The sequence below is a fragment of the Cnephaeus nilssonii genome (assembly GCF_951640355.1).
Source record: "Cnephaeus nilssonii genome assembly, chromosome: 24".
NCBI classification, from domain to species: domain Eukaryota; kingdom Metazoa; phylum Chordata; class Mammalia; order Chiroptera; family Vespertilionidae; genus Cnephaeus; species Cnephaeus nilssonii.
This window is the reverse complement of record NC_137095.1, coordinates 6,048,213-6,071,532: the sequence shown is the minus strand read 5'-3', so window position 1 is coordinate 6,071,532 and position 23,320 is coordinate 6,048,213. Positions and strand designations below refer to the sequence as shown.

The following is a 23,320-nucleotide window of genomic DNA, read 5'->3' as shown; positions in this document are numbered from 1 at the left end:
GGAGAGAGGCTGCCCTAACAGTTTTGTCTTCGATTCTTTATTTGTCCACTTGGCATCTCTTAACCGCAGGGCCAAACGAACAGCCAAAATTGTTTATTATTTCCTGTGATGCTGCTTTTACAAGCATGGAAAGTCTTATTATAAACCCTCCAGACAATCCCAAGACCATACCCACACCCACCTTCTTTATCACCTCCACACACCACGCCAATATTTCCCCTGCTCTCAATCAACTGAGAGCCAGGGACCAGACATCTAAGGAGAGACCCTATACCCCAAATCTTGCTGGAATTATTTCAACTTAGAGTTTATCGGGTAAACACTCAAAAGAAAAGAAAGAAGGGAAATGGTCAGGGACAGACAGGAGACAGAAAAAAAAAAGGGAAAACTTTATCCACCTACAGATACAGCTGCTTGGTTGTTCTAAAAGGTTTTTTTAAAGAGGAAACAAGGGGCAGGGGTTACTGAGAAGAGGACAGATTAGACTGAGCACAGGGAGCGGCTGCTGCTTAGAAGCACTGGGCCCTCCCCCCGCCCTCTGTCCTTTTATCAGCCTGAGACAGAAACCACTACAGCCTCGGTGGCTAAAAGCCTAAAACCAGAGAAAAACAGATGGGCAGGGAAAAAAGAAAAAACAAAACCCTAATACAGGGAGAGAAAAATAAAAGGTTACTAAATTATGTATAAATTATGAATACATAATTTATATATTACTAGAGGCCCGGTGCACGAATTTGTGCACGGGTGGGGTCCGGCTGGCCTGCCTCAATCGGGGCTGATTGGCTGGGCCGGCCAGGTGGGGAGGGGCCGCAGGCAGTTGGTCGCTGGTCCTGCCCCCTGGTCGAATTCCCGGTCGAACGCCCCGGTAGAGGGGACAATTTGCATATTAGCCTTTTATTATATAGGATGAATATACTAGTAGCCCGGTGCACGGATTCGTGCACATTGAAAGGAAATTAATTAGAAGAAATATTTTAACCTTGTGCACACGGTTAGCATTAGAATAAAGGAATCGAGAAAAAAGCAAGCGAGTGCAAAGGGTTAATATTGCTATTCGCCCTTTCTCTATAATAGAAGTGTCAGAGATGAAAGAAAATTAGTAAAATGTATATGAAAATAATATATAAATTGATTAATAAATAACATGATATAACAACAACAAAGACGTGGTATAAAAACAACAAAAACATGATATAAAAACAACATTGATAAAAGCAATGACTGATAAATTGATTAAACTTATTCTAATATCTCCTTGTATACCTCATTAAGAGTAAAAACGCTTTAGTCATTCAGAGTGCTTGACTAATTTCCCTTGTGATGAAGTATTTAGAACTTTTAACTTTAACGTCACACGCTCTTCAAACTTGAGAGAAAGCAACATATAACTGACCATGTCTGAAAACGGGTGCAGGTAGGAATATTCCTACTCTGTCTACAGTTTGTCCTTGTGATTTATTAATAGTCATCGCACATGTTGGCATCACGGGAAACTGTCACTTTCTTTTTTCGGCTTCAGAGGTATGTTGTGCCAATAGTTGGTCTTCAGACATATTCTGCGTTCTTTCAACTTAAGAATGTCAACAAAAGCAACCAAATTCACGATGGACAATGACAGATCGAAACACACGCGTGCAATTGGTGCCAGCGAGAGCTTTATATGTATCGCGCATGCGCGGGTCAACTGTTTATTTTTAAATTGACAGTGTGCATCATATGTACCGGCCGGCCGGGTGGTCAGATGGACATATGGTGGGTCACTTAGCCTTTTGTATATATAGATAATTTGTAAATTATGTATACATAATATTTTAACATAAATATATAACAGATACATTATATATGTATATGTGATATCTAACTAAATTAAAACAAAGGTCCTTAATGTGGTCCAAATGGAAATCCAAAATTTATATACAAAAACTTATATACTAAAAGAATTTATATAACAAAAAGATAAAAATGGCTTTTGTGCGTCTACAGCCTAAGTTAACTCTAACATTTGCTAAAATGTACTAATAGACAAAAATTTCTGGACTTCATTATTACCAGGGCTCAATTACTACAGTTATACCTGGGGATCCCACTAAATATAAACATTGTGCCCTATAATCTTAAGAAAGCAATTATAAAATAGAGAATAGGAATGCCTCACTTTATTGCCTTGCCTAAATTTCCCTTACTTATAATACCCATAGCCATAAAAATATCCCACATTGGACAAACACACTCTAACACAATAAATAACCAATTTTAAAAGATTAAATCTTTGGCAGTTACAAATTGGCTTGATACAATGGGACCCCAAGGACTCCACTCCCCGGGTTAAAATAGTTAATATGGTTCAATATAAGTTAAAACAGCGCCTTCGCGGATTAAAACTTATTCTATAAAACCCAATTAATGAAGGGGTAACTAGCTCCAGTGCTTCTCTACTTGATAATACAATGTTGTCTCTTCTTAAACTTGGAAAAATTAGAGGCTGTCTTTGTAATTTGGGGTTGTCAGAACAAAACACCAGACTGGGTGACTTTAAAAAAAAAAAAAAATATATATATATATATATATATATATATATATATATATATATTTTATTGATTTCAGAGAGGAAGGAAGAGGGAGAGACAGAAACATCAATGATGAGAGAGTCATTGATTGGCTGCCTCCTGCACGACCCCACTGGGGATCGAGCCCACATGACCGGAATCGAACCTGGGCCCCTTCAGTCCTCAGGCCGATGCTCTATCCACTGAGCCAAACCGGATAGGGCAAGACTGGGTGACTTTTAAACATTTATTCTCTCACAGCTCTGGAGGCCGGAAAGCCCAAGATTAAGGTGCTGGCTGATTCAGTGTCTAGTCAGGCCTCTCTCTCTTCCTGGCCTGTTGACAGCAGCCTTCTTGCTGGGTGCTCACACGGCCTTCCCTCTGATAGCACTTTATAATTCCCTATTGACTAGGACCCTCCCTTAAAACCTTATTTAACTTGAGTTACCCTTCCTAACGGTCTTATCTCCAACACAGTCACATTGGGAATTGGGACTTTAACACAGGAATTTGGGGAGGGCACAAAGGTTCAATCCATAATAGGAGCCCCATGGTGGATTACTACAACATGAATGCTTTGGTCCCATCCATCAGGGCCTCCATATCCTGCCAAGAACCAATTCCAGCATGTAATAATTATAAGAGTTTTACCAAAAGGTTGGTGAAGCTTGGGCGGCTCAACAAGGGTGAGCCACACATGTAGTTTACCTGTTGGAAACAGCTAAGGCACTTCCCCCAAACCTGAATAGGATTATTGTTAGCTGCCAGACAGCTCAGGGCATTTTATTGCCTCCTGTTGGTCAAACACCTGAACAGCTATTCCCCAAACTGACAATGATTCTTAAACCCTTTGAAACCTTACCCTTTGAAGTGTATAGTTCCACTTTGCCTTGGGACAAATTGTGTTTCATAAAAGCCCGGGGTCCTGAGACAAGGAGAGTCTTCTAGCTCAGTGGTCGGCAAACTGCGGCTTGCGAGCCACATGCGGCTCTTTGGCCCCTTGAGTGTGGCTCTTCCACAAAATACCACGTGCGGGTGCGCACGCACAGTGCGATCGAAATTTCGTGGCCCATGCGCAGAAGTCAGTTTTCGGCTCTCAAAAGAAATTTCAGTCGTTGTACTGTTGATATTTGGTTCTGTTGACTAACGAGGTTGCTGACCACTGTTCTAGCTCCTTCAGCTAAAGCTCCTCTGACCCCCAATGCCTTTCAAAACTATCTTTCTTCGTCTTTGGACTCCTTCTTGAATCTACGTGCAGCCCCTTTCTCCAGAATGCTGAAGCCTTTGTAAGGCTGGGACCAGAACCCTGGCAATACCCAGTATCCAATATTAAAGTTACTGACTCATCTCTCAGATGTAAGGACACCTGGAGCCTATGTGTCCCTCCTGGGTGCTCCCATAATACCCGTTCTCTTTCTAATGGCTTATGTTGTCATTATTAGTGTACAAGTGTCTACCTCTTTCACAGATGTCTAACCCACTGTATACCCCATTAGGAAGTTCTCCAGCGTCTAGCACAATGCCTGGCAGTAGAAAAGGGAACAAAGCTGAAGGACAGAGAAGAAAAAGGCAAACGGAGGGTTTGGGCAGTGTGTGAAGCAGGCAATTTCAGCTGAGTGTCATCCCTCTGTCCATGTAAGAAACATTCAAAACTGTAAAGAATTTTTGTGAGTTTATTTGAGCCAAACTGTCCACAACTGCCGGGAAGCAAAATCTCAACAGATTGAAATAATGGCACTTTTGCACCTTATTTTTATACATTGCAATCAAAAGAGAAGACTTAAGTGGGTTATAGAAATTCAATGGGGATAGATTAAGGAGGCGGGAGAAAGCCAAGTGGCAACTTCTGGGATTGGATAAAAAGTAATATGATGGACACATCTTTTACATAGGTGGGTACAGAATAGTTAACAATTAACGTACTAATAACGAGAGGATTTATGGTCTCCACTCGGGTGCATTGGTTGTGTCCAGAGGGGTCTGGAAAAGGAGTTATCCTGACATTCCAAAGGTATGTTATGGTAGGTGCAAAAAAAGACAATAGCCAGGTTTAATTACGGTCAAGATTGACTTTTATCAGGGAAGATTCTAGCCTAGGACATGACTACCTGCCGTAAACTGCTTTTAGTTTAAAAGTTTTAATTTCAGACCATCCTTTGTGGTTATTTTAGGTCCCGAGTGTGCAAGGCAACCCCACAGGCCTCCCCTGAGCTTGTCAGGTTAGTATGTTGCCCCTTTTTATCCACACCTGGTTGAATTCTGAGAGGGCCCTACTTAATGTTCTGGGTGGTATCCTTTTAAGTCTAAGTGTTAATGCCTTTATTCTTTTGGGAGACTGTTCATAGCTTGTACCTTGTCTCTATCCTGCTTCCTATTTGGCCATTTTGCTATTAAAAATCTGCGGAGCCTGGCCAGCGCGGCTCAGTGGTTGAGCATCAACCTATGGACCAAGATTGGATTCCTGGTCAGGGCACATCCCTGGGTTGCAGGCTAGATCCCAGTAGGGGGCGTGTGGGAGGCAGACCATCGATGTTTCTCTCACTCTCCCTTCCTCTCTCAAATCAATAAAAAGCTAATTTTTTAAGAAATTAAAAAAAAATCTGCTTAAGTTACTCTGCTTTTGCTTTATTCTACAACTCAACGTGTTTTGTTTGGCCGCATTTTGGGGGTAAAATTTAAAAACTGGCACACTTCACGCATAAAAAAAGAAACATTTTCAGTTTTTCTTAAAAAGAGAAAGAAATAAAGGATTTTAATAAAGAAAAGGAAGAAGCTCTGGCATCCCAGGGCCACATTCTCGCGTGGCCACCATCGGCGGGAACCACAGCTTGGCTTCTCACTCAGGGACTGTACATGTCCCTGGAGACAGCTGAGTCTGCGACCCCTTTTCCTGTCAATGACAACTTACAGTTGCGGTGGGGCAGCGCCGCGTTACTAAGGGAGTGGAGAGGAGAGAGCGTCCGAGGCTCAGATGGAGGATCAGAACCTCTGCCTGTGGGAACTGGCAAGTCTCAGGCCCTCCTCCAACCCGGGGCTCCCAATCCCACCGCAGTCCGCGGTCCCGTCGCCTGTTTTGGGCGAAGAGCCTTTACCAACACCAGGAAACACAACAAAAACACAGCACCCACCAGCCCCGGAAGCCGGGGGTTTAACCGTAGTCACCTGACCTGACATTCCGAGTTATGATTGGGCGTGGGGGACACGTGATTCCTCAGCACCGCGCGGCGGCCCCGCCCCGGAAGCGCACGGGGGCGGGGCCAGGTACCACGGCGCGACGGCATTGGTCGGCTTTCTCAGGACGCATCCAATCGGAGCCGGCCGACTTCTGGCGCGAAGTGAGCTGGCGTGCGGCGCACGGGCTGAGGAGCCGGCGCGGGGAGTTTGGACCGTGGTTCCTCCAGCTCCGAGCCTGAGGGAGAGGTGAGTGCGGCGCGCGGACCCAGGGCCGACCCGCCCCGGCTCGGCTCGGCTTCCCGGCGCTGCTGGGAGAGGAAAGCTCCGCGGGCTCCTCCGTTGCTCGGTCCGCTGAGCCCTGTCGTTTCGCGGGCAGCCTGGGCGAGATTCTAGACGGTTCCCTGAGAGAAACAGGCCCGGGGCGGAGGCGAGCTGAGCCGGGGTCGCCCAGGGTGTTGGGGCCGAGCCGGGCCAGCGCCCATTGTGTTCTCGTTGGGGGGAGACCCGTGCCCACCGTGGTGTCTGCCTCAGCCGAGTCACCGGCTAGGCCCGGCCCCATTTTCCTCCTGAGGAAAAAGCAAAAAACAAGCAAAAACGCTGCTCTGTCCTGTGGGCTTCCACAGCCTCGAGCCCGGCTGCCGTGTTTTGAGTGTACGCCGTGTGCCCCGTGCGTGGCACCCGTTGTCTTACGATTGTCGCTTCGCAAAACCCCAGCCCAGGGAGGCGGGTCAGGTGCCCGGGTTCGAGTCCCGGCTCTGTCACGTCCCAGCTCCGTGACTCCGCCGTTACTTCAACTTTGTGCCTCGGTTTCCGTCCGTCCTGTGGGGGGAAAGGATCCCTCCCACATGGTTTTGTTTTGGGTCAGGATTCAGTGATTTCGTCTGTGCGGTAAATGCCTCCGGGAGTATCTGGTACACAGCAAGCGTTCTATTTGCGTGACTCGGAGAAGTGGGGCACATTGCCCTCCCGGAGCACCGGAAGCACAAAGGTTGTCCCTGCCCCAAGGGCTTTTGGAGAGAATTTGAACCAAGAGTTGACTTTGACTCCAAAGCATCTTCCTCAACATCGGGCCCTTGGGTTTCTCAGAACTTGGGCCAGCCCTAACCGGTGTGGCTCAGTGGATGGAGCGTCAGCCTGCGGACTGAAGGGTCCCGGGTTCGATTCCGGTCAAGGGCATGTACCTTGGTTGCGGGCACATCCCCAGGTGGAGGTGTGCAGGAGGCAGCTGATCGATGTTTCTCATCGATGTTTCTAACTCCCCTCTCCCTTCCTCTCAGTAAAAAAATCTCCCCTCTCCCTTCCTCTCAGTAAAAAAATAAATAAAATATATTTTTTAAAAAAAAGAAACACACACACACACACATTTAAAAAAAAACAAAAAACAAAAAAACAAAAAAAAACTTGGGCCACCTGAAGTCCCGAGATGGAGAAGGCGCGTGCCGGCTCCCCGTGCCACCTGGGTAGATGGCACTCCGGTGCCCCTGTCACGTCCGAGGAGCAGTCCTGGGAGAGACTGCGTGAGAGACCGATCAGACATTGAGGAGGGGAGGCGGGCATTGGGGGGGCGGGGGGGGGACTAGCAAATAGAAGGAAAATGCACCGCCATGTTGTTAGCTGGGCGGCTGTCAGGAAGTGGTTTGTAGTCCACTGGGAGGAGAATTTCTGGAGAGGTGGCTGTTGCCTTCGTTGTGCTGATGAGGAAACCAGAGTTAAAATGCTGGTTCAAGACCCTAGTGTTAGGTGTGTCATAAAGTAACAACATGCAGGGAAATTACATCCACTTTAGAATAGTCAGGATGATCTATGAGAAGGGAGGGAAGGGAACAGGATAAGGGGAGTGAGTGAAATTTTAAATATATTTGAGCCCTGGCCGGTTGCTCAGTGGTTAGAGTGTCTTTCTGCAGACCGAAGGGTCGAGGGCACATACCTGAGTTGCAGGTTCCCCAGCCTGGGTAGGGGCGTGTGCTGGAGGCAACCAATCCATGTGTCTCTCATTTCCATGTCTCTCTCCACCCTCATTCCTCCCTTGCACTCTTTAGAATTCAGTGGGAAAATTATCCGTGGGTAAGGATTAAAATAAAATAGATAAATAATATATTTGAAATGTTTTATACTTTAAAAGAGAGAAATAGGATAAAGATTAACTTCTTAAATTTGGTTGGTAGTTACATGGTTATTCTATTTTCTGTATGTTTGAAATATTTAAAACTTTAAATATATGGTATAAATAAACATAAATACACTAGAGGCCTGGTGCATGACATTCGTGCACTGGGGGGGGGGGCGGGGAGTGTCCCTCAGCCCAGCCTGCGCCCTCTCGCAGTCCGGGACCCCCTTGGAGGATAAGCCGGCAGACCGACATCCCCCGAGGGGCCCTTAGCCCAGCTGAGGAGGCGGGAGAGGCTCCCACCACCGCTGCTGCACCTGCCAGTCGTCAGTCCCAGCTTCTGGCTGAGCGGTGCTCCCCCTGTGGGAGCACACTGAACACCAGGGGGCAGCTCCTGCATTGAGTGTCTTCCCCCTGGTGGTCAGTGCATATCATAGCAACCGGTTGTTCCACCGTACGGTCGATTTGCATATTAGGATTTTATTATATAGGATATGTTAAGTAGAATTACATTAATTATATATAATTTTAGTACATATGTATTTATTTTTCGATATGTTTCTTTTCTTTTTTTTTTTAATATTTTATTGATTTTCTACAGAGAGGAAGAGAGAGGGATAGAGAGTCAGAAACATTGATGAGAGAGAAACATCGATCAGCTGCCTCCTGCACACCCCCCACTGGGGATGTGCCCGCAACCAAGGTACATGCCCCTGACCGGAATCGAACCCGGGACCCTTGAGTCCGCAGGCCGACGCTCCATCCACTGAGCCAAACCGGTTTCGGCGATATGTTTCTTTTATGGGAAGAAAAGCTAGAACAAAGAGGTTCAGAGAAATTGCAAACTACTCTTCGAGAACTAAATGCTGAAAGCCACTGTGGGTCTTCATTGCCTGATACCAATCATTGCACAAGTCTGTTGCACAAATAGTGCATAGACTACCCTTCCACCCTGCTTGGGAAGTTCTACTTGTTTCAAGCTTCTTTTATATTTCTAAACGTAATAAGTTTAATTGCTTTGTACTCTTAGGCCTGATGCTGTTTGCTTCTGTTACAACCAGTTCTCTTTCTTCTTCTTCTTCTTTTTTTTTTTAAATCCTTACCTGAGGATATTTTTCCATAGATTTTTAGAGTGGAAGGGAGGGGGAGAGAGAGAAACATAGTTTTGGGGGAGACATATCTATTGCACCCACCCCGACCAGCCGGGAATCGAGCCTGCAATTGAGGTACATGCTCTTGACTGGAATCGAACCCACGACCTTCCAGTGCACTGGCTGATGCTCTAACCTCTGAGCCAAACCAGCCAGGGCTAGTTCTCATTCTTGTTTCCTTGTGTGTTTGGCTGTTTTTTGTCTGTGTTTGGTACACTGTCTTGAAAAATTGTAGACATTATTTAAGGCCTGGTATAAAGGTGTGTTCTTCCAGAGGTATTTTTGCATTTGCCTCTGCCAAGTGCTTGGGAATTAGGATCATTATAATCTAAATTCATGGCTTGAGGGGTGTGTGTGTGTTAATGACGCAGGTATAAAAATTGGGTTGAAAAGTTTCTTGGGCTTGTAGTTTCAGGGTCTGTCCCATTTAATCCCTCAGCAACTGGTAACTTTACTTAGACACCTGGGGATGGAAGTGGGGGGTTAATTTGGGTTTACCTTTTCCTAAATGATATAGTCCTTTTTGGTGTCAGTTTTATTTTTATGATATGCTTTTATTGATTTTAGAGAGAGAGGAAGGGAGAGAGAAACATAGATGTGAAAGAGAAACTGATTGGCTGCCTCCTGCATGCTCCCTACTGGGGATGGTGCCCACAAGTAGGGCATGTGCCCTGACCAGGAATCAAACCTGCGACCTTTTGGTGCACGGGACAGTGTTCAACCAACTGAGCCACACCGGCCAGGACTGTAGTGCTGGTTTTACAGGGAATGAATACTTCCCACGTTTGGTGGTCCCTAACTTTGATTCAGAGCATTCTTTCCTCCAAGGTTATCAAAACTGATGCTCAGATTCTCAGGATTAGACAGCTGCCCTCGGGAGAAAAGGAACTTCAGTGCTCTCCTTACTTTCTGGGTTCCCACTTTGATTTAGATTTTGACCTGATCATTTTTTAAGCTTTTTGTCAGAGATTTGATGTACTTAGTAATTTTCTATTTTATCCAGCAATACTCTAGAGCAGTGGTCGGCAAACTCATTAGTCAACAGAGCCAAATATCAACAGTACAACGATTGAAATTTCTTTTGAGAGTCAAATTTTTTTAAAAAACATTATTTATTTATTTATTTACACAGAATTTTACTTAAACATTTTTTTTTTCACAGAATACATTTCACATTAAAGATTCTTACAGTGGGAAAAATAATAATTTATTATTTAAAGTTTTATATTTGTGGTTATTATTTTGGGACAAGTAAAATGAACACATTTGAGGAGTTAAGTCTCAGTTTAGAACATGTAATATTTTTTTAAAATTAATTTCTTTATTGATTAAGGTATCACATATTTGTCCTCATCCCCCCAGAGAGCCAAATTTTTTAAACTTAAACTTCTTCTAACGCCACTTCTTCAAAATAGACTCGCCCAGGCCGTGGTATTTTGTGGAAGAGCCACACTCAAGGGGCCAAAGAGCCGCATGTGGCTCGCGAGCCGCGGTTTGCCGACCACTGCTCTAGAGCAACTGTCAGCAATCCTTTTCTGTAAAGGGCTAGGTAGTAAATATTTTAGGTTTTGCAGACTCAACATTCTCTGTCATAACTACTCATCTGTGGTGCTGAGGTAGCCAAGGGCAGTATATGAACAAATGGGCATAGCTGTGTTTCAGTAAAACTTTATTTACAAACACAGGCTGCGGGCCAGATTTGGCCCATGTCATCGTTTGCCACTTATTGACCCTAGAGTATATGGCTTACTTATGAGCATTTGTTAAATATTGATTCTTTGCCCTATTTTGTTGTTTCTGTCATTACACATTAAACATGTTTTGGAGACTAGGCGTTTCTTTTTTTAATATAATTTTTATTGTTGATAGTATTACAGATATCTCCCATTCCCCCTTTTTTCCCCCCTCCTCCCAGCCTCTACTACCCCCCCCCAGGTTTTCATTTAAATTATTATTACATTTAATACGATTATAATTCTAAATGCTAGTTCCCACTGCAGTGTTATTTAGTATTCTTGTATTGTGCTTTTGTCAATGAATTTCAGAAGCATTTTTGTTGAGTTTTGGGAAATATTCTTCTGGTGTTCCAGTTGGAATTTTGTTAAAACTCATAAGTTAATTTTCAAAGAACTGTTGTCTTTATGACATTCAAACCTTTCATTTAAGAGCATGATATATTTATCCAATTTTTTTTAAATTTCTCTCAGTAACACTTGGTCATTTTTGTCATATCATGAAGATGTATGCCTTTGTTAGGTTAATTGGTAGTTGCTTAATATTTTTCATTGTTACTGTTAGTTGAATGCCTTTTATTTTATTTTATTAAATCTTTATTGTTCAGATTATTACAATTGTTCCTCGTTTTTCCCCCTATAGCTCCCCTCCACCCGGTTCCCACCCCATTCTCTGCCCTTACCGCCCCCCCAATGTCCTCATCCATAGGTGTACGATTTTTGTCCAGTCTCTTTCCACACCCCCCATACCCCTTTCCTCCCAAGAATTGTCAGTCCACTCCCTTTCTATGCCCCTGATTCTATTATATTCACCAGTTTATTCTGTTCATCAGATTTTTTATTCACTTGATTTTTAGATTCACTTGTTGATAGATATGTATTTGTTGTTCATAATTTTTATCTTTACCTTTCAGCATTTCATATAATACTGGTTTGGTGGTGATGAACTCCTTTAGCTTTTTCTTATCTGTGAAGCTCTTTGTCTGACCTTCAATTCTGAATGATAGCTTTGCTGGGTAGAATAATCTTGGTTGTAGGTTCTTGCTATTCATCACTTTGAATATTTCTTGCCACTCCCGTCTGGCCTGCATAGTTTCTGTTGAGAAATCAGCTGACAATCGTATGGGTGCTCCCTTGTAGGTAACTAACTGTTTTTCTCTTGCTGCTTTTAATATTCTCTCTTTGTCTTTTGCTCTTGGCATTTTAATTATGATGTGTCTTGGTGTGGTCCTCTTTGGATTCCTTTTGTTTGGGGTTCTGTGCGCTTCCTGGACTTGTATGTCTATTTCTTTCACCAGGTGGGAAGTTTTCTGTCATTATTTCTTCAAATAGGTTTTCAGTGTCTTGTTCTCTCTCTTCTTCTGGGACCCCCATAATTCTGATGTTGGTACGCTTGAAGTTGTCCCAGAGTCTCCTTACGCTATCTTCATATTTTTTTATTCTTTTTGCTTTTCCAGTTGGGTGTTTTTTGCTTCTTTGTATTTTAAATCTTTGACTTGATTCTTGTAATCCTCTAGTCTGCTGTTGGATCTCTGTATATTATTTTTTATTTCAGTCAGTGTATGCTTAATTTCTAGTTGGTCCCTTTTCATATCCTCGAGGGTCTCACTAAATTTATCGGCCTTTTCTAGAAAATTCTTGAAAAACCTTATAACCGTGGTTTTGAACTCTATATACAGTAGTTTGCTTTCCTCCATTTCTTTCCTTTGTGACCTGTTTCTTTGTCTCTGCATTTTGGCTGCTTCCCTGAGTTGATAGAGTGGCTTTGTGTGCTAGGTGTCCTATAGAGCCCAGTGGCTCAGCCTCCCCAGTTACCTGAGGTGGACACTCTTGGTGCACCCCTTTGTGGGCTGTGTGCACAGTCTTGTTGTAGTTAAGCCTTGATTGTTGTTGGTATCACTGGGAGGAATTGACCTCCAGGCCAATTGGCTGTGAGGATCAGCTGTGTCTATGATGGGAGAACTTCTGTGCTGGAGACACCCTTATGAGGCACGACTTGCTTCAGAGGGGCTTTGGTGCTCTCTTGAGTCTGCCTCCTGAGTGTGTCCCTTATGGATCTGAGGAGTTGTAATCTGGATGGTCCTACTCTGACCCCTGGGTACACTGGCTCTTGGATCTCCAAGGAGGTGCTAATTTAGCCTCTGCCTGAGGCCACCCAGCAGGAGCTACAGAGAGATCTGCAGATTCCTCTTCTTTGTTTGGGGTTTGGTGGTTCCCAGATCAGGCTCAGCTGTGAAGCAATGCAAGCTGCTGTGGGGGCTTGGGCCTTCTTTTGGATGTTCTGGGTCTCTCTGACTCAGCTGCAGTTTGTTAGGTAAGTTTAGATTTCAAAGGACCAGGCCATTCATATGCAAAAGCCTCTGCGCACAGCTTGGAGGGGGCGGAGTCTCAGGGCGGAGCAAACAGCAATGGCTTCCTGTCAGCCCTGCCCTAAGAGGCCCCCGGGGCCTTAGTATCCCTTGGTAATCTCTGCAAGCACCTCTGAGAGAAAGCCACCCTCGAGTTCCGCCCGCTGCCAGACAGTCCAGTTTCTCCCTGTATGAGTTTGGGTCCCCAGAGTCTCGCCCAGAACTGGAGTTCAGAGCAGTCAGGAGCTTGTGTCTCCCTCCTGATTGAAAAAGACAACCACATTTTCAGTTGCCAGCCCTTTCCGCGTGTGTGCCTTCGTACCTCTGCCTTTACTTCTGCAGCTCCTCCGAGTCTCAGTGTGCTTTTCTCTTTCCTTCGAGTTGTAGAATTTCCACTTAGCCAGCCTTCCTGTGGTTCTGGATGATGTCCATCTTGTCTTTTAGTTGTAGTTTTGAAGTTGTTGTGCGAGGCAGCAAGTTCAGGTGTTTACCTGTGCCACCATCTTGGTTTCTCCTGAATGCCTTTTAAAAATTGTATTTTCTGCCCTAACTGGTTTCGCTCAGTGGATAGAGCATCGGCCTGCGGACTGAAGGGTCCCAGGTTCGATTCCGGTCAAGGGCATGTACCTTGGTTGCAGGCACATCCCCAGTAGGGAGTGTGCAAGAGGCAGCTGATTGATGTTTCTCTCTCATTGATGTTTCTAACTCTCTATCCCTCTCCCTTCCTCTCTGTAAAAAATCAATAAAATATATATTTTTAAAAATTGTATTTTCTAGTTAGTTATTACTACCACATGAGAATGCATTTGACTTTTTTTTAATGTTTTATTATCTAATATTAACGATTACTCATTTATTTTTTTAATATATTTTATTTATTTTAGAGAGGAAGGGAGAGAGGGATAGAAATATCAATGATGTGAGAGAATCATTGACTGGCTGCCTCCTGCACACCCCCTACTGGGGATCGAGCCCGCAACCCAGGCATGTGCCCTTGGCCAGAATCGAACCTGGGACCCTTCAGTCCACAGGCCGACGCTCTATCCATTGAGCCAAACCAGCTAGGACTGCATTTGACTTTTGTGGGTTTATATTTTATTTAACCACTTTACTAAAGTTTTAATTATCTATTGTTATGACTGGATTGTGTTGGTAACCTAATTGTCTACAAGTCATGATACTCATGTTTCTTCTTTTCTAGTATTTTCCTTTTTTAATATTTTTGCACCAGCAAGAATGTTCAATATGAGAGTGAAAATAAAAGAACAATATTGTTTTTGCCTATATTTTTAATAGATTCACCCCTATTGTAAAATGTAAGATACTGTATTGTGTCTGTTAGGTATCTATTAGAAATGGTTTGAGTTTCATCAGATGTTTTTTCAAAAATTCATTGATAATATATACTGTGTGATTCCATATATACAAATATCAAGAGATTCAAGAAGAGGCCCTGGCTGGTGTGGCTCAATTGGTTGGGGTGTTGTCCTGTACACCAAAAGGTGGCAGGTTTGATTCCTGGTCAGGTTGCATACCCAGGTTGCAGGTTCAGTCACTGGTCGGGGCGCATGTGGGAGGCAACCAATCAGTTTTTCTCACATTGATGTTATTTCCCTCCCTCCTTCTAAAATCATAAAAGAAAAGTTCTTTTAAAAAAAGTTCGCAAATAGGTAAAACTAATCTATAGTGATAAAGTCAGGTAGTGGTTACATCTGGGGTATATTAACTGGGAAAAGGCACAAGAAAGCATACTGGGGTGCCAGAAATGTTCTATACCTTGATTTGGATGTTGTTTACATAGTTAGACACATCAAGTGAAACCACATTGAGCCATTTACTTAAGATTAGTGTACTTTATTGCTACTGTGCTTTACCCTGATAGAAATGTTTTTAAAATTTATTGATCAGATTACATTGATTTTTACTGCTTAAACTGTAAAGATGATACATCATATTAGTGGTTTCACTTAATGTTAAACCAGCTTTACATTTCCGTGATTAGTCATAGTTGAGACATATGTTATTTAACGTTTTTATTCTTTCATTTAATAAATATTTAATGCTAGGTGCTTAGATATGCTATGGGTTATAAAACCCATAATGGCCCATTTTTGCAGTGTTTACAATCTAGTAGAAGAAATACCAACTAAATAATTACAAAAGTGAATAGAATTGCAACTACGATAAAAACTGCAATTGAGAGGCATTTCTTATTATAAGAGTATATTATTGGGGTATATTTTCTTTATCAAACACTTATATATTGCCGACTATCTGCCAGATGCTATTATTCTAAGCACTTTACATAAGAGGTGGGTAGGCATTGTATAGATGAGGAATCTGAGATAGAGAAGTTAAATAATATGTCCAAGGGCATTCCGCTAATAAGTGGTAGAGCCAGGCTACAAATCCATGTATTTTGTTTGCTCTTAACCACTTTTATGTGACTACCTAAATATGGAGTTTTCCTTAAGGAAGTAATGGTTAGATCGACCATTGGAGGATGGAAGATGAGTAGGAATAAATTGTTAAGAGAGTCTGAAAGAAGGCTTGTGTTTTAAGAACATATAATCAACTTCGTCATATGCTTAGCATATAATCAACTTCATCATATGCTAAGCCATCAGGAAAGAGAATTGATTGAAAAGGGGTATTGTAATAAGTAACATGGAGATCAATCATTAGTGACCCCCCCCCCCCCCAAGGGTTTTAGCCTTGTGATCAGGGTAGAAGCCAGAGGGAGTGGAGACCATCACTTTGTTTAGATTGTGACCAGAATCTGACCCACATTGCTGAGAACCACTGCCAGCTAACAAACAGTTCGATGTGTGGTATTTTAATTATCACTTTAAAAATAGTTTCATTTTATAATGTTGGGTTTTTTTTTTCTCCACTCCAGTTTTATTAAGATCATATTTTAAACTTTCTAAATTTTGCTTATATTTTTCTTTCTAATTTGTTTTATTAACTTGTGCCTCCACTTTGAAAATCTCCACTGTTTAAAATCTCTACTTTTTTGTATATATTATATTTTTCTTTATGACAGTTTTTATTCTCAGCAACATTTTTAAAAGACATTATATCTTTCTCATTTTATCCCTGCCAAATACCTATTTGTTTTAGAATCATAGAGGGCTAATTTTAGAAGGAAACATGGAAATTTTCTAACCCAACCTTCTTATTTTAGAAATGAGGACACTGGAGAGAGTCAATGAATTTCTCAAAGCCACACAGTGAGTTTGTGGCAGAATTGACCAAAGAATCTGAGTTCTTAGTACATTTCTCATTTCTGTTGGTCAAGTGATACTGTTCTTCTTACAATTCTGCTTCTTTGTATTATTTTTCCTTGCATTTTAAAGAGTTTGGGCCATGCAAATTAAATATAGTTTGGGCTTTTTGTCACTCTACTTTATTCCCATTGATTTGAAAAAGAAAGATAGCTCCGCCAGAGTGACTCAGTGGTTGAGCGTTGACCTATGAACCAGGAGGTCACGGTTTGATTCCTGGTCAGGGCACATGCCCGGGTTGCGGGCTCAATCCCCAGTGGAGGATGTGCAGGAGGCAGCCAATCAATGATTCTCTTTCATCATTGATATTTCTATCTCTCCCTTCTCTGAAATCAATAAAAGTATTTTTTTAAAAAAAAGAAGATAGAATGGGAAAGGAGTTATAACTATCAGCTAAAATGAAAATTTTTTGCTATCCATAGATTTTGGCTGTCCTGTCTTCTTGTACCCCCGTAACTTGAAGGTGGCTCAAGCTGTACATTATCTCAGGCAATAGCTCAGCAAATATCACAGTTTGTTCTACAAGGTATTCTTTTTTTTTAATATATATATATAATATATTTTATTGATTTTTTACAGAGAGGAAGGGAGAGAGATAGAGAGAAACATCGATCGGCTGCCTCCTGCACACCCCCTACTGGGGATGTGCCCGCAACCAAGGTACGTGCCCTTGACCGGAATCGAACCTGGGACCTTTCAGTCCGCAGGCTGACGCTCTATCCACTGAGCCAAACCAGTTTCGGCTCTACAAGGTACTCTACAAGAATACTTTTATGCTTGGTAAAAGTATTCTTTCAGCTTGAAAGTGGATAATTATGAAACGTGGTGTCTTGCTGGGGAACCATTGCGCTCATTGGTGGTGCTCTTCCTTCTTTTCCCAGTTTCCCCCTTGGACATAGGATTCAGTTATTCTTTTTTTCTTTGGGTTTTCAGAATGCTTTTTTTTTTTTTTCCAGAATGCTTTGATTATTTTCTCCTACCACACTCTCTGTCTAGTTTCTATTTATTCTTCAAGCCCAGGCCAGGTGTCCTTTTCCTGCAAGCCCTTTCCTAATAATCCCTTCCCTTAATGTCCTTTGTGCTTATTTTAGCATTGGGGGAAACCAGGTCATTTTGCTATTCAAGTGAGCGTCAGTTAGTTAAAGATTATATAGTTCAAATATAACCAGTTGTAAATGTCAAAACAATTTATTGACCAAAAAAAGCCTCATTACTTTGGGCACAGTTGGAACAGTGCTCCATCCCCTCTGTCCCCCAAAAATACTGTGATTCATGCAAAGCGCATAACTGTACTGATATTTTTCCCCTCTCTTTTTAGGATCATGGCTGCTGTTCCTCAAAATAATCTACAGGAGCAACTGGAGCGTCATTCAGCCAGAAAACTTAACAACAAATTAAATCTTTCAAAACCAAAACCTTCGTAAGTATTTTGGCTGTTTTGTTGTTATACATACAGTATCATACAAATGAGATATCTGCTCTTTCAACCCTTTCATTGTATAGATGGGGAAATGAAGCTGTGAGGTCAATGATTTTTCCCACTTTGCAAGTTAATGGTAGAACATGTGTTAGCAGCACCAAGTAATAAATTGTTCAGCACTTTTGCACAGTTCCTGGCACATAACACTTTGCTCAGTAAATATTTGTTGAATGAATTAATAATGAATCTTTTTGTAAATTTAGGCAAATAGATATTTTTTATATATTCTCATATAATTTTATATCTTTTCCAAAAACAACTTATAAAGAAACTATAGCCCTGTGGTTCTGTTCTTTTCTCTAAGATAAACTCCAAACTCCTAATGATATCTAATAATTTATATTCCTTATTGTACCCTTACCAAGTTCTGGGTGCTTGGCTTTAAAGTCACCATTGGCCTTTATGTCGCTAAGAGGTATCCAGGATTCTTATTTCTCCTCCAAATCTCAGTATAGCGAGCAGTTTTTTACATTTCCCCCCATAAAACTTTGATCAGAGTAGCAACAAGTAGCCACATTTGAATCTTTTCTCTTTTTCACTTATGCCATCCCCTTCCTCTGATGACTAAAAACTACAAGCCTGAGAAATAAAGTAGTGGGAATGGCCTGGATACTCTCAAAACTGAATAATTAGCCCTGAATAGGAATGATCAGAGCATACAAAGTATACTTTAACTTGCCTTATAAATTTTAAAATCGGAGAGGGGGATAGAAGGTAAGTTATATAAATTAGTAAAAAATTACTGGGCTTGTTAACAACTTATCTAATTCAAGTATTTCCTTTTTCCAGCTGTTTCACTTTTAAAAAGAAAATACCTTCAGCCAACAATGTGTCTGTGACTTGTGTGTCCGTAGCAAAAACACCTGTGTTAAGTGATAAAGATGTTAATGTTACTGAGGACTTTTCCTCCAGTGAAACTTTACCTCGTACCATGAGTCCGCAGACAAGGATCGGTGACTTTAAAAATGCTGCTGCAGGACAGCAAACCAAGAGAATGGGTTCAAAACCATTATCGCCAGAATCGTTGCAGATTCCGAGGGAAGTTTCACTTGCTGTGCAGAGCACTCCAAGTATAAAGGAATTCCGTGATACCACTTTCAAGAAATTAGAATATAGTTCTTCATCAGATTGGGATGATATGGATGACTTTGATACTTCCGGAAATTCAAAAGCATTTGTCACACCACTCAGAAATCACTCTGTAAGGGTAAGCACTGCTCAGAAATTTAAAAAGTCTAAGAGAAACGTCTTTAAAGCACAGCTTCAAAAGGAAAATACAGTCAAGGTTGATTTGACTACTCCTTCCTCTGAATGCAAGCAAGTAGATTTGACTAAGGAACAGAAGGCGGACTCCGAATGGTCAAGTAGCGGTGTGATTTGTATTGACAATGGCCCCAGTTCCGGAGAGCTTACAAATGAAGTTACTCAGAATAGTCACTCTTTAAAAACTCATTTGGGAGAGGAAAGAGGTAAAAATTATTTTATTTTCATTTCAGTATATCGATTGTATTCGTTCATTCAAAGCTAGGTCTTGGAACAGTAGCAAATGTGATATAGCTTTTGCCCTTCAGATCTTTAGAGGTGTTGATTGAACAATCTGTTGGCCACATGCTTGAGGCAGAATATACTGATGAAATGAAAGATTTTATTTTGCTAATAATCTCTGATTTTTACATATGAAAAAAATAAGGTCCATAGAGGTTAAATGGTCTATTGGCTGGTAAGTGGTAGAATTGGGAAGTGAATTAAGCCTTTCTATTATAATTCCTTTATGGCCTGCGGCCACTGAATATTGCTGTATGATATCTGATCGTGCTATTAAAGTATAAATTGCATTCAAATTATTTTCTGCTTAGGTCTCATAGTTATAGCTAAGATTAGCCATATATGGAAGTACCTACCTTATGAAATAGCTGCAAATGTGAGACTAAAATTTTTAAACACCTGAATCCTGTAGGGTGAGAGAGGACCAGAAAGTGATTGATAATAAACAGAGCTATAGTCTAATCAAATGTGTTGCTGTTTATGAAGAGAAAATTTGGTAAAATGTAAACTAAAGAGTAACAATTGGGCATTGTGTTTTTCCTCGTAGTCAGGAGAGAGATTGAATCTGATAGACTTAAATCACTAGGAAGCCTTTGTGATAAAGTAAAAATAGTTTGTACAAACAATAGTGTTTGTAAAATTATCAGACTCATTATTTAAACATGAGTAAAAAATAGAAAAACAAAAGTGCTAGTGCCAAGTAGGAGTTTCATAATTGAACGAGACAGTCATGAAAATCCTTAAGCAGATCTTTGGCCTCAATCCAGTATTCATTGGACTTACTCCAATTGACTCAATAATAATTTATGAAAAAACAAGCTGACATTAAGGTGGGAAATGAGAGGGCTCATAGCGTGGTGCTAGTGTTTATGACTTGCCTGAAGCACTTACTTTTCAGTGCTCAGACCCTGTTCTTTCTGTCTCATTAATGATGAAAATAACCTATGTTATCAACTGTCTACTTTAGATAATAGTGAGAAGGCAAAACACTTGGAAGAAACGGAATTCCAGTCAATGGAGAAATCTCCATGTGTTGAGCTTGATGAAGATGATTATGACATCGATTTTATTCCACCTTCTCCGGAAGAAATAACGAATTCTGCCTCTTCTTCCTCTCTAAAATGCTTTAGGTAAAATAGCTGATTGATAAGCATTAGTGTTTGCATTTGAGGTATCTGAAATATTTTAATTTAGTGATGCACTATCATTTTTGTATAATTTCATGCTCTGCACAGTTTATTTTATATCTAAATGAAAACTTCAAAAAATTCCTATTGATAACATTTTATTTAGTTGGTGGTACGCTAAAGCTATAAAGTTCCAGCTTTAGCATACTACCAAAATTGTAATTACATGAGACCTCCAAACAATTTTATGAAGTTAATTTTAACATGAGGAATATATGACACAAAGCTCACTCCTTATTTGGACAGTTACTTAGTGATATGTTACCACTACCACCCCCCCTTTTTTTTTTTTAATCCTACAGGATAGAATTGACTATTGTATTTGACACTCACTGAATTTTATTAAATTAGGGACATGATTGTGGTTTATTGGTAGTGTTATGGGGGAAAATACATAGTCCACACAGATCATCAATAGCTTAAAATACAAATTAATAATCATTGTTACCTCCATCCTCATCCCAGTCTAAATCATAGTCCAGTTAAGTGGTGGGTTATATACTACATTTTTAACCAATATTTTGAGAAGAACTAGATCTCTATAGTGTATTAGCTTAATTAGAGAAGGAAGACAGGAAGGAGGTGTTTGTGTGCATAATCGAGTTTCTCCGGGTTTGTGTTTTAACAGGTGTGTTGGGATGTTTAAAGAGGCAGGAAAGGTTGAAGCACGATTATTATTTGATGACAAAACTAAAAAACTGTATCAGCTGCCCTCTCCTCTTCTCCCTCCCAATAGGAATTCAGACAGAATTGCACAAAGTAAGAAACTGATCAGGAGTTCATATGGAGTCTGGATTCTAAATCAGTAGCATCATTTAGCGGGTGAAGCAGCTGAGGCCCAGGGAGGAGCAGGGGATGGCCCAGGATGATAAAATTAATGGCAGTGGACGAAGATTCAGCATACTGCTATTGCCTGGCTTTTTGTTTATTTATAAAGTGTGTATTGCACAAATAACACTGTAACCACTTATCAGGATTCTTGTAATCTCAACATCTGAACAAACCAAACATTTTCTTTATTCGTGTTTGGTTTTGACCTTTTTCTGCATGTGTATGATTTTTGCTTTGCTGTGATCAACATCTAACTATACTTTTTATTCTGCTTTTTTTTTTAATTTATTGATTTAAGAGAGGGAGAAACATTGATTTGTTGTTCCACTTATTTTTTTAAAATATATATTTTTATTGATTTCAGAGAGGAAGGGAGAGGGAAAGAGAGATAGAAACATCAATGATGAGAGAGAATCGTTGACTGACTGCCTTCTGCACGCCCCCCACTAGGGATTGAGCTCGCAGCCCGGGCATGTGCCCTGACTGGGAATTGGACCGTGACCTCCTGGTTCATAGGTCAGTGCTCAACCACTGAGCCACACCAGCTGGGCTTGTTCCACTTATTTATGCATTCATTGGTTGATACTTGTATGTGCCCTGACCTGGGATCAAACCTGCAACCTTGGCGTATGGGGACAACTCTCTAACCAACTGAGCTACCCAGCCAAGGCCTCTGCTTCTTTTCTCTCAGTATTATTTTTAAAATATTTTCTATATTGTTATGTAGTCTTTATTCTTATTCCATTTAATGGCTATATAATTTATTGAGTTTTCATACCATAATTAACTTTACCTAGATCCTCCAAGGTACATTCTCTCTGTACATTTTCCATTGCAACCTCATATACACATTTGTGTATATTATAAAACAAATCGAATTTTCACAAATCATGCTTTATATGCAAAGGACACTTAAGTTTTATTACCTTTTATTGTGTTTTAAAATGCTGGTTATAACTTCTGAATTAGTTTCAGAAGTGTAATGGTCAGGTAATATATAACAGAAAAGAGAAACATGTTTTGGTAGCTCCTTGTATTTGTAAACCTCTTGAGCTGGTCCTCAGAATCCTCCATCTTCAGGCCCCAATTTACCTTCCAGTTTTATCGCTAGTAATGCTCTTACAATAACCTTAAGGTCCAGTGAGCCTCATTAGACGAATTGGAAAACCCTGCTAAAATGTAAGGCTCTTTCTTTAAATGTAATATCATTTTATAAAACACTAGAGGCCCGGTGCACGAAATTCGTGCACGGGGGTGTGTGTCCCTCAGCCCAGCCTGCACCCTCTCCAATATGGGACCCCTCGAGGGATGTCTGACTGCCCTTTTAGGCCTGATCCCAGTAGGATCAGGCCTAAAAGGGCAGTCGGACATCCCCCTCACAATCCAGGACTGCTGGCTCCCAATTGCTCACCTGCCTGCATTCCTGATTGCCCCTAACTGCTTCTGCCTGGCAGCCTGATCACCCCCTAACCACTCCCCTGCCAGACTGATTGATGCCTAACTGCTCCCCTACCAGCCTGTTTGCCCCAAACTGCCCTTCCCTGCAGGCCTGGTCATCCCTAACTGCCCTCCCCTGCAGTCCTGGTCACCCCTAACTGCCCCCCCCCCCCATGCAGGCCTGATCCTCCCCAGCTGCTCTCCCCTGCAGGCCTGGGTCCCCCCCAACTGCCCTGCCCTGCAGGCCTGGTTGCCCCCAACTTTCCTTCACTGCCAGCCTGGTCACCTCTAACTGCCCTCCCCTGCAGGCTTGATTGCCCACAACCTCCCTCCCTTGCAGGCCATCTTGTGGTGGCCATATTGTGTCCACATGGGGGTAGCCATCTTTGACCACATGGGGGAAGATATCTTGTGTGTTGGAGTGATGGTCAATTTGCATATTACTCTTTTATTAGATAGGATAGTTTTATTCATCAGTGTTTGGTTTAGTTAGA

At 41.7% G+C, this 23,320-nt stretch overlaps 1 protein-coding gene across 2 annotated transcripts in view; it reads left to right on the top strand.

Moving 5' to 3' along the window:
- Positions 1-5,900: 5,900 nt before the first annotated feature.
- The window catches only part of BLM (BLM RecQ like helicase), a 78,303-nt gene continuing 60,883 nt past the window's right edge, over positions 5,901-23,320 (top strand). Inside the window, exons 1-4 of one of the 2 annotated variants that reach the window (XM_079764248.1) lie at positions 5,901-5,966; positions 17,665-17,766; positions 18,616-19,295; positions 20,339-20,501. In XM_079764248.1, coding sequence (XP_079620374.1) covers positions 17,669-17,766; positions 18,616-19,295; positions 20,339-20,501 — 941 coding nt within the window. In that variant the 5' untranslated portion in view covers positions 5,901-5,966; positions 17,665-17,668. Of the gene's footprint in view, positions 5,967-16,808; positions 16,873-17,664; positions 17,767-18,615; positions 19,296-20,338; positions 20,502-23,320 lie in introns of those variants that run through there. The other variant, XM_079764249.1, reaches the window with a different exon arrangement.